The sequence below is a fragment of the Saccopteryx leptura genome, chromosome 3 (genome assembly GCF_036850995.1).
Source record: "Saccopteryx leptura isolate mSacLep1 chromosome 3, mSacLep1_pri_phased_curated, whole genome shotgun sequence".
Lineage (NCBI taxonomy): Eukaryota > Metazoa > Chordata > Mammalia > Chiroptera > Emballonuridae > Saccopteryx > Saccopteryx leptura.
In genome coordinates, this window is record NC_089505.1 from 329,731,940 (window position 1) to 329,746,594 (window position 14,655).

General features: G+C 36.0%; 1 protein-coding gene across 2 annotated transcripts in view; it reads right to left on the reverse strand.

The window, feature by feature from the left end:
* The window catches only part of CDH17 (cadherin 17), a 105,526-nt gene that overhangs the window by 47,462 nt on the left and 43,409 nt on the right, over positions 1 to 14,655 (reverse strand). For both annotated transcript variants that reach the window (XM_066379136.1, XM_066379135.1), the window contains exons 4-9: positions 7,589 to 7,723; positions 6,610 to 6,748; positions 4,107 to 4,265; positions 3,800 to 3,999; positions 1,380 to 1,511; positions 906 to 1,056 (exon numbers count right to left, since the gene is read on the reverse strand). In XM_066379136.1, coding sequence (XP_066235233.1) covers positions 906 to 1,056; positions 1,380 to 1,511; positions 3,800 to 3,999; positions 4,107 to 4,265; positions 6,610 to 6,748; positions 7,589 to 7,723 — 916 coding nt within the window. The remainder of the gene's footprint in view (positions 1 to 905; positions 1,057 to 1,379; positions 1,512 to 3,799; positions 4,000 to 4,106; positions 4,266 to 6,609; positions 6,749 to 7,588; positions 7,724 to 14,655) is intronic.

The window sequence follows — 14,655 nt, forward strand, 5'->3', positions numbered from 1 at the left end:
GATGAGAAGGTCCACAGGCTTGTGAGGATCTGCCCAGAAGGGGGAAAAAGCCTCAGGCATGGTAGTCATAAGACAGTGCTCACCTTGTAAAATCTCTGAAACTTACAGAAAACAACAGACAAAAATATTGCAAGAAAAGCCAGCCTTCTCAGGCCAGAGGCCAGTGGGCTCAATGCCAAGGAGTAATAGATAAGAGATTTCCCAAATCCAGAGAAGTCATAAATCTCCCAGAAATCATAATGTTCTCCTAGTAGTCATTCCAGTACAAAACTAAACCTGTCACGAGACACAGTAAAAGAAAACAAAACAAGTCAAGAACAAAAGGACAGAAATGGATAGGACTTGAATTTTACCCACCAGCCTCCTGAACTGTATTATCAGCTTCCTAGAGAGGGAGCATCAAGGGTCAAAAGTCTATTTCCAATTGCCATGCTTACTTATTGCAGGGTATTAGGCCTTGGGTGTAAATGCTGATTTAAATTATTTAGCAAATTTGATGAGGTTTTTTCTGTTACTGACTTTGTTAGAGGGCAAATAAGAAGCTGTGTAAAAAAATTTTTTGCAAATAAGATAACCTTATATATGAACACAGAATAGTGGTGTAAGGGGCTATGGTGTTAGTGCTAGCGGTGAGGGTGGCAGCAGCAGCAGCAATAGTGGTAGTGGTGGTGAGGTACCCATAAAAGTTCCAGTTTAAGAACACTACCCAAACAGAAAGTGAGCCAGAATTTTGTACCTATGTGAGTTTCAAGGTGCATTCAACCTCTATAGTGTGTTAGGCATAGACACCTGATCACCAGTCAGGTTTACCTCCCCACCTTGTACAAGACAGAAAGGACAAAAGGGATTGCAGAGTTAACATAAGAATGACACTTCCGCAGCTTTGAACAGTTCTTGTTTCTTACCTATTCTTTCGTTCTCCTGGACCTCAAATATAGTCTCTGTAGATGGACACGTAGGTGGATTATCATTAATGTCTTTAACTTTGACATGAATTTGCAGTGGGAATGCAAGTGGTTTTCCAAGCTCGTCCTTTGCAACCGCATAGAAAACATACTACAACAGGAAGATCAGAGTTACGACACGACTTCATCACTGCCTTTAAAATGCAGAGAAAATGACTGTTTCGATTCGATTTCATTTACTCCCTTATTTACAATTTACATAGAACTGGGAAATGAGGAGAAAAAAAATGAAATGGACCGGATTTGTGTGGACATTATCATGACTTTGAGAGCAGTAATGTACCGGGATTCAGAACACAGAAGTTCCAGATTTTTTATAACTGCTTTAAAGTAAAATCATTTCTGCTCTTGGCTCCCTGTGAGCACAGGATTTGGTCTTGTTACTTCTGTGAAACTTCTCCCCGTTTTACTCACTGAATCCTTTTCTTCTCTGTCCAAAGGCTGAGTCACATAAACATCTCCTTCCTGGTCAATTGAAAATGGGAATCTTGGCAGCTTCTCCTTCTCAACTAGGAAATATCGAGCACCTGGCTCGTTCCACCGCACCTGCAGGGCCCAAAGTGACCAGTGAGGGAAGACACATCTGGACCAGGAGAACAAGGAAAGGGACCATTTTCTGGTTCTCAGTTTAAAACTTCTGACAACCATGTTTGTATGTGCATGGTTTCTTATGACTACTGAATTACATATTTTATTTTTTCAACCTAAAATAAGCTTTTTTTTTTTACCAAGTTATGTTGTTCCAAAAAAAGCACAAAAGGGGTATTTTTCTTCTCTAAAGCAATCTTTTAAAAACCTTCTCAAGAGTTTGTAGGTCATTATTTTGGTCTGACCATGGAGGCCTCCTATCCATAAAACATCAATCTAAGATACAAAATGTACTCTGTAGCTGCCATTATCTGAGGACTAGGCCGTGATGTAGGATGAGCTTCGAAAATTCACCAGACTAGCAAAGGAGATACTTTAAACTTTTCTCCATACTATTATTTAAGACAAATGATATATAAATAAGACACATTCCTTCCCTAAATATTTAGTTTTAAAGACTTCGGGGATAAGAATAATTGCCAACTCCTTGTGCTGTTCTGTAAACCCCTTGGCAAAACCAGTAAATAAAGTCAATTATAAGGCTGGTCTACTTGCTACAGACAGAGCTTGGCTTCTATGATGTTCTAACATCAATAACACTTATTGAGGGTTTACCACATGCCCAACACAATTCCAAATACTTTTATCTATTATTTCATTAAATTCTCAAAAGTCTTATGAAGTAGAGACTACTGTTTCCCCATTCTATAAGTGAGGAAAACGGGGAACAAATAGTTGAAGTGATTTTCCCAAGGTCCTACGGCTATTTGGAATTGTCACACTAAACTACTCTCTCAGACCAACTTGGAGATGTATCAGAGAAGCAGCATCGTCCCTTGCTAGTTGTTTTAGCACCACCCTCTGCCAAGCCAAAAACCACATTTCTGAGTCTAGGTGAGTACTTCTTCTGCCCTAAAAATTCAGTCTGAGATTTCTCTTGAGCTTTCCCCTCCAGTCTTCTTCTTGGGTTTCAAAATACCCAAAGCACTTTCCCCAGGCCTGGGTGTTAGGTGTGGCACCCCCAAATTTCTTTTCTTTGACAGTCCCCCTAGCAAACAAGCATATGCAATTTTTTTAGCATTTACAAATCTTTATGGGGATCATGTAAAATAATAAATAGGAAGACTTGAGTAAAAGCCCTAACTCTGCAATTGTCATGATATTTACACTTTAACACCTTCTTAGCTGGCAAAGCAGAATAACTCTTGCTTTCATTCTTTTGTTTTTCCCTAATGGTGAAGTTTATTAATTCAACATTAAATAAAAAAAATTCTTTTAGGCTATACACAGTACATAAAATGGACCATTCCAGGGCCCCTTAACAACAACAGTGTCATTTTAAACAATCATAGGAGAAAAACAGACTGGGGCTCACTCATAACATTAATACCTTTTATCTACTTTCATAAACATGATCTCCATAACCAGGAGAGGTGTTATTAACCACATTTTACTGTTGACAGATTGGGACTCAGAATAGTTAAGTGACTTATTCTATGATCAATCATTAAAGTAATAGAGCAAGAACATGGTTTTGGTCATCGGCTTCCCAAGCCAGTGCTCTCACTAACCCACAGCTTTCATGCCAAGGAACATCTTGATCTTCCAGAAAAGATCAGATTTTGGTGGAGCCCACAGTATATTTATAAGAGCTAAGGAAGTAAGGGACTTAGGGTGGGATTACCAGCCACAGAGGTGGGAGGGGGAGCATGTTAATGGAGAGGAGAGGCACACAGATGAGATGAAGTTGGGGAAGGGTGGTCTCCGATAGTAACGGTTGCCTACTCAACTCTTACTCTTGGCCAGTCTTGTCTATGGCCCTCAGCCTATGATGGGATGAATTTACTGGACAGAGATTTATCCCACAAGAATAAGAAGCAGCCTTTCAATATTCAAATCATTTACATGTACATGATTTGTGTACCATATAAAACCCACTCTAGTGTAGCTATATCCCAGACTACTGACAGGGATCAACAAACATCAATGGTATCTTTGGAATCTTGGACGAAATTTTCTTTCAAAGATATATATATATATCTGAATTCAATTTGGTGAAGCCAAGACTTTATCCCTGAGGGTAAATTCCAGACTCTTGGGGCCAGAGACTTTGCTTATTTAGTTTGCTTTATAATTATGTTACATAAAAATGTATATACTGAATGTATCAGTGAAGACCATGAAAGTGGGTTTATACAAAGTGATGCCATTTCTTTAGTGGGCTATAATCATTCCTTTGGCACTACCTGAGTGATTTTGATAGGGTGAGGATCAGTCGAGTTTTCTACAATCTCCACTGGTTCTGGTGCTTTCCAAATATTCTCCATCACTGTAATATCCACAGATGCACTGTCACTGAAGGAATTCTCAATCTGGCCTCCCATGTCCTTCACTGAGACCACCAGATTATAGAAAGAATTCTTAATGGGATCCAATTCTCGAGATCCTAAGCAAAGTAGGAAAGAACAGAAAAGGAAATGTCTCTGAAGCTGACACAGATCTATGCCCCTTTTTCTGACTCAGCCAGTTCTCTGAGGGTGTCATTTGACTTACCTTCATGGGTAAGTGATATTGCCCCTGTTTTGTCGTTTATCTGAAAGTACATGACATCATTGACCTTGGGTAGCTGCATGACAATCTGATAAATAAGCTGGGCATTGGGAGTGGCTGGATCATCCAGGTCTGTAGCATTGACATACATGAAAGGCTTTCCTATTTAATGAAATGTACCCAGAAAAAAAAAAGATATTAATTAAAAGCCAAACCAACCATACCCACTTTTGCCTTCGAAGAGGCAGAGATAGAATGGAGGAAGATGTCTTAATTCATATCAGTAAGGAAAGAAATCTTTATTTGCTTCCTTTACTTAGAATGGGGTTTCTTGAAGTATGGTCCAGGGACCTCTAAAGATCTTTTAGATTGTTTTTTAGGGTCAATAGGGTCAACTTATGTACATGTAAAAAAAGATCCACTCAAAGCACAAGTTAATTCAATGGATTTAAGTGTAAGGGAGTACTAAAATAAAGACATTGATATGGTTTCAGATTCCACATCGTAACCAGCCTTTAACAAAGCATCACTTGTTAAGGTATAGTATCAAAGAATATCCATAGTTATCTGAAAATGCTATTACAATATTCTTCCTTTTTCCAACTGCATATCTGTGTACAGCAAGTTTTTCTTCATGTGCTTCAACTAAAACAGCATAAAACAACAGAAAGACTGCAGAAACAGACAGAAGAGTCTAATTCTTTTCAATTAATTCAGACATTAAAGATTAAAATAATGCCATTATTCTTAATAATTCTTTTTGCCTTTGAAAAATATAGTTTTCATTAAAATGTTCATTATTTTAAAAGAATTAATAAATATCTTGAAGTTTCTAGGTTTTAATTTCTAATATGATAAATATTAGTAGATATAACTAGTGATATAGAGGAACCAGCTTATGAGAACCAATTGTTGAATTCCCAGAAGTTTTGTGAGTAAATTATTAACATCATTAGTAACTTAAAATAGGCATGGTAGAAATATTTTTACCACAGAAATTGGTAAATGTTACAAGCAGGGCTTCCTCCCCTCCCTCCCCCCAGAGACAGGCTATTAAACATTTACCAGCATTCCTCTGGATATAACCCACATGTAATATAATTGGATATATCCAAAAGTTCTTTGGAGTCCTTAATAATTTTTAAGGGAATACAAGAGTTCGGAGGCCAAAAGTTTGAGAATCACTAATCTAGAAGATACTATTGATGAAGAGAGAAAAGGAAAAAATGAAATAATCTTATTTAGCAGATTCATAGACAAAGACAGTGAAATTGCTCCACATAATAAAGTAGAAAGAATACTTTTCCTGAGTAATTACAAGTTGGAATTATCTTCTTTGCCAGAAAGAGACAGATAGACAGACAGACACAGACAGACAGAAAGGGAGAGATGATAAGAAGAATCAACTTATAGTTGTGGCAATTTAGTTGTTCATTGATCGCTTCTCATATGTGCCCTGATGGGGGTTGGGGAGGTCCAGCCGAGCCAATGATCCATCGCTCAAGCCAGCAACCTTGGGCTTCAAGCCAGCAACTTTTGGGCTCAAGCCAGCAACCATGAGATGTTTTTTATGACCCCATGCTCAAGCTAGTGATCCTGCACTCAAGATGTAAGCCGACGCTCAAGCCGGTGATCTTGGGGTTTCAAACCTGGGTCCTGAGCATCCCAGAACAATGCTTTATACACTGTGCCACCACCTGGTCAGGTGCAGATTGGAATTAAAGAAAGAGATAAATTTAATGTAGAGGGAAGCTTGAGACTGAGTTGACAGACAGGGCCAAGAATGTTTCTGAGAACTCAGAAATCTAATATTTATGGTTATTTTGTGTACTGTTATGATGTAATGCTCCTTCATCCCCCTAAATCTTCAGTAATGCCTGTGGCACACACTTATGCTTTGATGAGGGGCTTTTCTGGAAATGAAGGGTAGGAACATAGTGAATGGATAAGTCACAGCTAGGTTTGGAAGTAAGAGAAGAAAAAGAAATGGGAGCCAACAGTGACCATGAGAAAGTGAGATTCCTGGGAAAATGTGGGAAAGTGAGCTCACCTTTCCAGAATATTCTAAAGTGTCATATAGCTCTAAGATATTCTCTCAAGCTCACTCTAGAACAGTAGTTCTCAACTAGGGGTGAGTTTTCATCCTCCCAGAGAACATTTCGCAATGTCTAAAGACATCTTTGTTGTCACAATTTACGGGTAGGTGTTGCTTCTGGCATCTGTTGTAGATGTCAGGGATGCTGCTTAACATCCTACAATGCATATGACAGCACCTGACCAAAAAGTAAAAGGGTTATCAGGCCCAAGGTGTCCATGGTGCCAAGGTTTGAGAAACTGTACCCTAGAACAAAAAGAATAATAAAACAACTCCCAGAGGATTGCTGTGAAATTTAAGAAAGTAAGTGCTTAATGAGTGACAGCTCCAGCCTGTAGCCAAACAACTCTTCCCCTTCTGCCTGATACCCTTCCATCTTTCCTCAAATACCTCCAGGCTCCTGCCTATTACCTGGGCGAGAATTCTGCCTTACTGAGCCTTCATATTTTGACTGGAGAAATGTGGGCCGATTATCATTGATGTCCTTTACTTCTATTGTGATAGGGACTGGGCCTTCCACTGTAGTCCCGTGAGCATCCAGGGCTGAGACCTGATGTAGAAAGGAAAAGGAAACCAGCTTGGTGACTCTGGACTTCAAATCACACACAAAAAAAGTCACTTGGGGGAAATTAGAGCTCTAAGAACCAATACCTGGTAACTATATGGGAGAAAGACAACCATAAAAACCTAAATTGGGACCTGCTAAAATAGGGGCACTATCAGTTAAACCTGGATTATTAGGACTTTTTCCAGTAGTGGGGTAAGCTAGACACTAGACATGCTTCTTTTCTAAATAGCTGGAGCCAGTGAAATAAGAGCACTTTGACCCTGAGGCTATGGAAGTACTGTGATGTCCTCTTACAGAGGCATTTCAATGGTCACCCCGAAGATTTAACAGTAGAAGTTACCAAACAAAAAGCTTTTGGCTTGCTCTTTTTCCCCACGATTGGGGAATGCATTATGCCTGCGCATTCAGATACTAAACATACTAAACATAAAAACTGCTTCTTGCAAGGTCCAAAGAAGCTCCATACCAGCACTAATGCTGCCTTTATTGTGGATCCAGAGCCCACCCAACAGACACAGGCAGATACCAGTGAAAAACAAGTGTTGGCTTAGTCTTGATCCAGGTACCTGAGCATGCCATACTTTAATATAATGCCATCAGAGGGCATTGCTATGCTAAGGAGCCTAAGGAAGAAGGCACTTTTGCCATACCCTTTAGTAGTTGGTAAAAACAATGGACAAATGGTGTTTACAAAGCATGCCATTAATGTTAGGAGAACCCCAACAGGATTCCATGCAAGGGGTGAAGGTGCCAGTGATACTTCCAGAACAAAGGATGCTCAGAAAGATTGGAGTTAGGTGACATTTTCTGGTCTCAATTCACCTGGAGTTTGTGGAAAGCCCTTGTTTCCCTGTCCAGAGCTCTGATGTGATACAAAAGTCCATCTGGTTGTATTTGAAATATTCCATCTGTCTCCCCAGCTAGTTTGAAAGTCACAGCAGGAGGATTGGCCTTAAACTGGGAAAAGCAAAAGTTAGATGAGTTTGTAAGAAAAAACAATGTTATGGAATTTGTAGAAAGTCACCAATTTCAGGTAACATTTTTATTGTACAATCACTAACTAGGAAGCTCTAGACTTTTAAAATAATATATTCTAAATGTTTGCTTGAGAATTAACTAACATTCAAACTACAATTCCTTAAAAAAACAATGTATAATATACTTTAATATATATATATATATTTTTTTTTTTTTTTTTTTTTTTTTTTTTTTTTTTTCATTTTTCTGAGGCTGGAAACGGGGATAGACAGTCAGACAGACTCCCGCATGCGCCCGACCGGGATCCACCCGGCACGCCCACCAGGGGCGGTGCTCTGCCCCCCAGGGGGCGATGCTCTGCCCATCCTGGGCGTCGCCATATTGCGACCAGAGCCACTCTAGCGCCTGAGGCAGAGGCCACAGAGCCATCCCCAGCGCCCGGGCCATCTTTGCTCCAATGGAGCCTTGGCTGCGGGAGGGGAAGAGAGAGACAGAGAGGAAAGCGCGGCGGAGGGGTGGAGAAGCAAATGGGCGCTTCTCCTATGTGCCCTGGCCGGGAATCGAACCCGGGTCCTCCGCACGCTAGGCCGACGCTCTACCGCTGAGCCAACCGGCCAGGGCCCTACTTTAATATATTGACAAAAGTCAACTGATGCTCTAAATTGTAACTAGAGCTAGGTGAGATTTGTCTGGGAATATATGAAAGCTAAATCATTACTAACTTCCAAGAAATATTTAAAAGTGTGGCTTTATTGGTAGGATAACAAATGTTGTCATTTAGTACTTCTAAACATTGTGACAATGACTGAGAAATACTTAGTATTAAAGAAAACAATTTAAAAGTGGCTTTAACTTGATAGTATTCTATATGACAATCTCTTAATTACCTTTTAGAAGTGAAGAAAAGATCAACTATAGACAAAGCTAAAATTTTATTTTTAAATTACTTTCAATGTTATTTTTGAATTGTTATTACTATCAATTAATTTTATCAACATTAATTGTATTGATTTTAGGTCTATAGCATATTGGTTAGATAGTCACATACTTTACAAAGGGTTCCTCCTGATATTTCCAGTACCCAACTGGCACCATACATAGTTATCACAATATTATTGAAAAGTTATAGTACTTTTAAGACCACAAGAATAGAAAATTTCCATAAAATAAAGCAGACTTAAACATTGTTCAACCTCAGTAATAATATTTAGTATATTTTATTTATTTTTATTAACAAATTTAAAAATTAAAAATAGCCAAGGTTTCAGGATTGTAGAAAGGATATAAAGAAACATATATTACTGATGGAAATATAAATTTGTATAATCCTTTTGGAAATAACTTGAGGCAGTAAATAAAGTGTTTGTAGCCTTTGATAGCAAACATTACTAAACAAAATTTATTTTAAGAAAATAATTTTTAAACAGTAAACTACACATTTGTTGTGTGAGTAGATTTATTTATAATACCAGTAAAGTTGACAATGCATAAATGGTCCAAAAGAAAGATGATAAAATTATTAGAGCACATAAAGTTGACAAAATTTTAATCATTAAAATGTTCATTCTACAAATTATGAAGCAGCTTAAGAAACAATGTTATGATGTAAAGTAACAAAAGAGAATATAAGCATAAACGTAGATTATAATTATAACAGTATCAAAAGTATTCATGTCAGTGGGCAAGAAATGGAATTTTAAAAAACAGTTTTAAAGGGGGTAGGAATGTGGGGAGTTTTTTTGTTATTGTTTGCTTATTGATATTATTTTGTTTATATAATAAATAAAAGTGTTATTATTTTTCATTTTAAGTAAAAGACCTGTAAATCATTGGGAAGAGGAGGGGCTATGATTTCTAAAGCTGCCACATCATAGTTTTTATAATATTCAGTTTTCAACAAGTGATTCTGAGCCATGAAAATTTTAAGAAACAGGCTCATATACAGAAAAAGAAGCAGGCAATAGAAATTGCCTTGAGAAAGCCCAGATGTTAAACTTACTAGATAAAAACTTTATGTTGTCTATTTTTTAGAGTCAGAAAGCATTTCTAAATATCTAAAAGAAAGTATGAGAGTACTGTTTCACCAAATAGAGACTATCAATAAGACATAGAAATGATTTTTAAAAAAACAGAAATTTTGGAGTTTATAATAACTGAAAAGAAAATTCATTAGAAAGAGCTCTGATCTGAGTGAGTAGAAGTATCAGTGAGCTTAATAGATCACTTGGATTATCCACTTTGAAGAATGTTAAAAAACGATGAAGAAATACAATTAACAGAATTCTAGACACAATGGAATACCATCAAGCAAACACATGCATAATGTGATTCATAGAAGGAAAGAGTAAAAGAACATATAGATTATTTGAAGGAAGAGTAACAAAAACTTCCCAGATTTGAGAAAAAGCATTAATCTTCATATCCAAGAAGTTGAATAAATTCCAAATAAAATAAATTTAAAGAGACCCAAATTTAGATATATCATAATCAAACATATGAAAAACAAGGAAAGAACCTTGCAAAGATTTATTATATACAAAAGATCTTCAATAAACAGAACAGCAGATTTCTCATGGAGGCAGGAAGGCAATGAAACAATATAACAAAAGTGCTGAAAGAAAATGACTCCCAGTTGTATATCTAACAACATTATCCTTCAAAATGAGGGTGAAATTAATCTGTAATATTAGAAGAAAAACAAACTTTAAAATAATAGCAATTTAAAACAAAAATTCATATCAGAGACCAAAAAAACATTCTATAAGGGTCAATTTATCAAGAAACTATAAGTATTATAAACATATATGTACTTACCAAGACCCTAAAATATATGAAGCAAAAACAGAATTAAAGGGAAAATATAGTTGGTGGCTTCAAAACTTCACTTTCAATAATGTATATAACAAATAGAATATTACAGAAATTGGAGGAAATCACAAATATGTGGAAATAACACAGTCTAATAACTAACTGGTCAAAGGGGAAATTAAAAAGGAAACTAGAATATATGATCAGATGAATGAAAGTGAAAATACAGCAGACCAAATCTTATGGGATGCAGATTAAGCAGTATTTATACAAGTATATCTCATTTTATTGAGTTTAACTTTATTGTGCTTTGAGTTTAACTTTATTTGTGTTTTTTACAAATTGAAAGTGTGTGACCATCCTAATCTAGCAAGCACCATTTTTCCAACAGCATTTGATCACTTCATGTCTCTGTGTTACATTTTGGTAATTCTTTCAATGTTTCAATCTTTTTCATTATTATATTTGTTATAGTGGTCTGTGACCAATGATTTTTGATGTTACTATTGTCATTTGGGGGGGAGGGCACCATGAACCATGCCCATGTAAGATGGTAAACTTAATTAATAAATGTTGTTTGTGTTCTGAATGCTCCACTTACTGGCCATTCTATTATCTCTCTCCCTCTCCTCAAGTCTCTCTATTCTCTGAGACACACCAATATTATCATTAGGCCAGTTAGTAACACTTCAATAACCTGTAAGTGTTTAAATGAAAAGAGTCAACCTATGCACAAGTTTCATTGTTGTCTTATTTTTTTAAAATTGCTATAGCCACCCTAACTTTCAGCAACCATCACCCTGATCAGTCAGCAGCTATCAACATTGAGACAAGACACTCCACCAGCAAAATATTATGTCTGACTAAAGATTCACGAGCTTGTTAGTATATTTAGCAATAAAATATTTTTAAATTAAGGTATGCACATATTTAGAAAATGCTATTGCATACTTAACAGACTGCAATATAGTGTAAACATATATGCATATATATAAACATACATGCACTGGAAAACCAAAAAATTCATGTGACATGCTTTATTGCAATATTTACTTTAATTGTAGTGGTCCTGGAACTCAACATGCAATATCTCCAAGCTGTAGCTGTAAATGCTTATAAAAGAAAAATGGTCTAAAATAAATAATCTTCCACCTTAAGAAACAGGGGTGAGGGGAGAGGTGAATAAACTAATGCCAAAGCAAGTAGAAAAAATGAAGATTAGAGTACAAATTACTAAAGTGGAAAATAAAAAAGCAAAGGAAAAAAATCAACAAAACCAAAAATTGATTTTTTGAAAAGATCAGCAAAATTGAGAACTCCTCATTTGGATTTACCAAGAAAAAAAGAGACAAAATTCAAATAACAAAAGTCAAGGCCCTGGCTGATTGGCTCAGCAGTAGAGTGTCGCCCCAGCATGTGGAAGTTCCAGGTTCAATTTCCGGCCAGAGCACACAGGAGAAGCACCCATCTGCTTCTCCACCCTTCCCCCTCTTCTTCCTCTCTATCTCTCTCTTCACCTCCCACAGCCAAGGCTCCATTGGAGCAAAGTTGGCCCGGGCGCTAAGGACGGCTCTGTGGCTTCCACCTCAGGTGCTAAAATGGCTCCAGTGGCAACGGAGCAATGCCCCATATGGGCAGAGCATCGCCCCCTGGTGGACATGCCGGGTGGATCCCGGTCGGGCGCATGCAGGAGTCTGTCTGACTGCCTCCCCGCTTCTAACTTCAGAAATTTTTTTTTTTAAGTCAAGAATGTAAGAGGGAACATCATTACTAACCTTACAGAGATTTTTAAAAAATTTAAGAAAATACTATTGGCCTTGCTGCATAGTATGGTTGGTTGGAGCATTGTCCCAGAGCACAGAAGTTGTCCGTTTGATTCCCCAGTCAGGGCAGATACAGGAAAAATTCAATGTTCCTCTCTCTCTCTCTCTCTCTCTCTCTCTCTCTCTCTCTCTTCTCTCTCTTTCTCTCTCTCTTTCCCTTGCCTCTCAAAAATAAATAAATAAATACTATCATTGTTTTTCATAAATTACACAACCTAAGTAAAATGGATAAATTCCTATACAGACAAAAACTACCAAGACCTTCTAAAGAATAAACAGAAAATCTGAATAGAACTATAACTAGTAAAGAGATTGAATTAGTAATCAACAAAGTTCTCACAAAGGAAAGCTCAGGACCAGGTGGTTTTATTGGTGAATTCTACCTAATACGTAAGAAAAAAATGCTTCCAAAAACTAGAAGAGTAAGAAATTCTTCCCAAATCATTCCATGAAGTCAATATCATCCTGATACACAAATCAGAAAAGACAATGCAACAAAATTACAAACCTATATCTCATATGAAATATAAATGCAAAAGTCTTCAACAAAATACTAGCAAACTGAATCTGGTACCATATAAAAAGATTATATACCATGACCAAGTGGAATTTATCCCAGAATACAGCTACTTCAATATATAAAAATTAATTGATTTAGTGTTGGATTAATTAATTAAAAGCAGAAAGAACATCATTTAACAAAAATCCAACATCCTTTCATGATAAGAAATACTCAGTAAGTAGGAATAGAAGGTAACTTTATCAACCTGTTAAAGGGCACCTAAGAAAAACTAACAGTAACATTATACTTAATAGTGAGACACTGAAAATTTTCCCCATAAAATCAGAAAGAAGAAAAGTTTGCCCAATCTTGCCATTTAAATAACATTGTACTTGAGGTCCTCAGAGGGGAGGAAAAAGAAATAAAAGGCAACCAGATTAGAAAGAAGTAAAACTATTTCTATTTGCAGATGACATTCTCTTACATATGGAAAATTCTAAAGTTTTCAAAAATTTATTATAGCTAATAAACAAGTCTAGTAAGTTTGCAGGATAAAAGATCAATATACAAAAATCAGTTGTATTTGTATACAATAGAAAATAGCAATCTAATAATGGTATTAAGAAAATTCTATTTACAATAAGATTTTAAAAAGCATACTTAATAAGAAATTTAACTGAAGAAATAAAAGATCTATAAACTGAAAACTATGAAACATTTGTTGTTCTTAAGAAATTAAAGATCTAATAAATAAAAAATCATCTCATGTTCAAGGATTAAAAAACTTAATGTTGTTAAGATGATCATACTCCCCAAGTTGAGACACTGATTCAACACAATCCCTATCAAAATTATACTTTTCTTGTTTATAGAATTGACAGGCTGATCCTAAAATTTATATAAAAATAGAAGAGACCCAGAATAGACAGAACAACATTGAAAAAGAAGAACAAATTTGGAGCACTTGAAACTGCCTGATTTTAAAAGTTACTACAAAGCTACAGTATTCAAAATAGTGTAGTACTCTTTTGAGCAGAAAGATGGATATAATATACATCAATAACATGAAATTAGTAATTCTAAAATAAACTTTTACATCTATGGTCAATTAATTTCTAATGGAAGTGCCAAGAAAATTCAATGGGGAAAGAATAGGGTTTTCAACAAATGGTAGTGGAATAACTGAATATCCATGTGCAAAAAAATGAAGTTGGATCCCTACCTCACACCATACAGTAAAATTAACTAAAAATACATCAAATGCCTAAATGTAAATGCTAAAACTGTAAAACTCTGAGAATAATAAACAGACATAATCTTCAGGACTCTGGATGAGATAATAGTTTATTAGATATGATATCAAAAGCATAAACAAAAGAAAAAGTTTGACCTTCATCAAATTAAAAGCTTTTATGCTTCAAATTACACTATCTAGAAAGTGAAAAGATAAACTATAGAATATGAGAAAATATTTGCAAATCGCCTATCTGATAAGGAACTTGTATGAAGAAAATATAAAGAGCCCTTACATTCAGTTAAAAGACAAATAATGCAATTTAAAAATAGACAAAGGTTTTGAATAGACATTTCTCCAGAGAAGATATATAAATAGCTAATAAGCACATGAAAAGATACTCAACATCATTAGTCATTAAGGAAATGCAAACCCAAATTACAAAGAAATACCCTTCACTCCTATTAGCATATAGGACATTAAGATATTAGGATAGTTATAATAACAAGTGTTAGCAAGGAAGTGGAGAAATCAGGACCCTTAT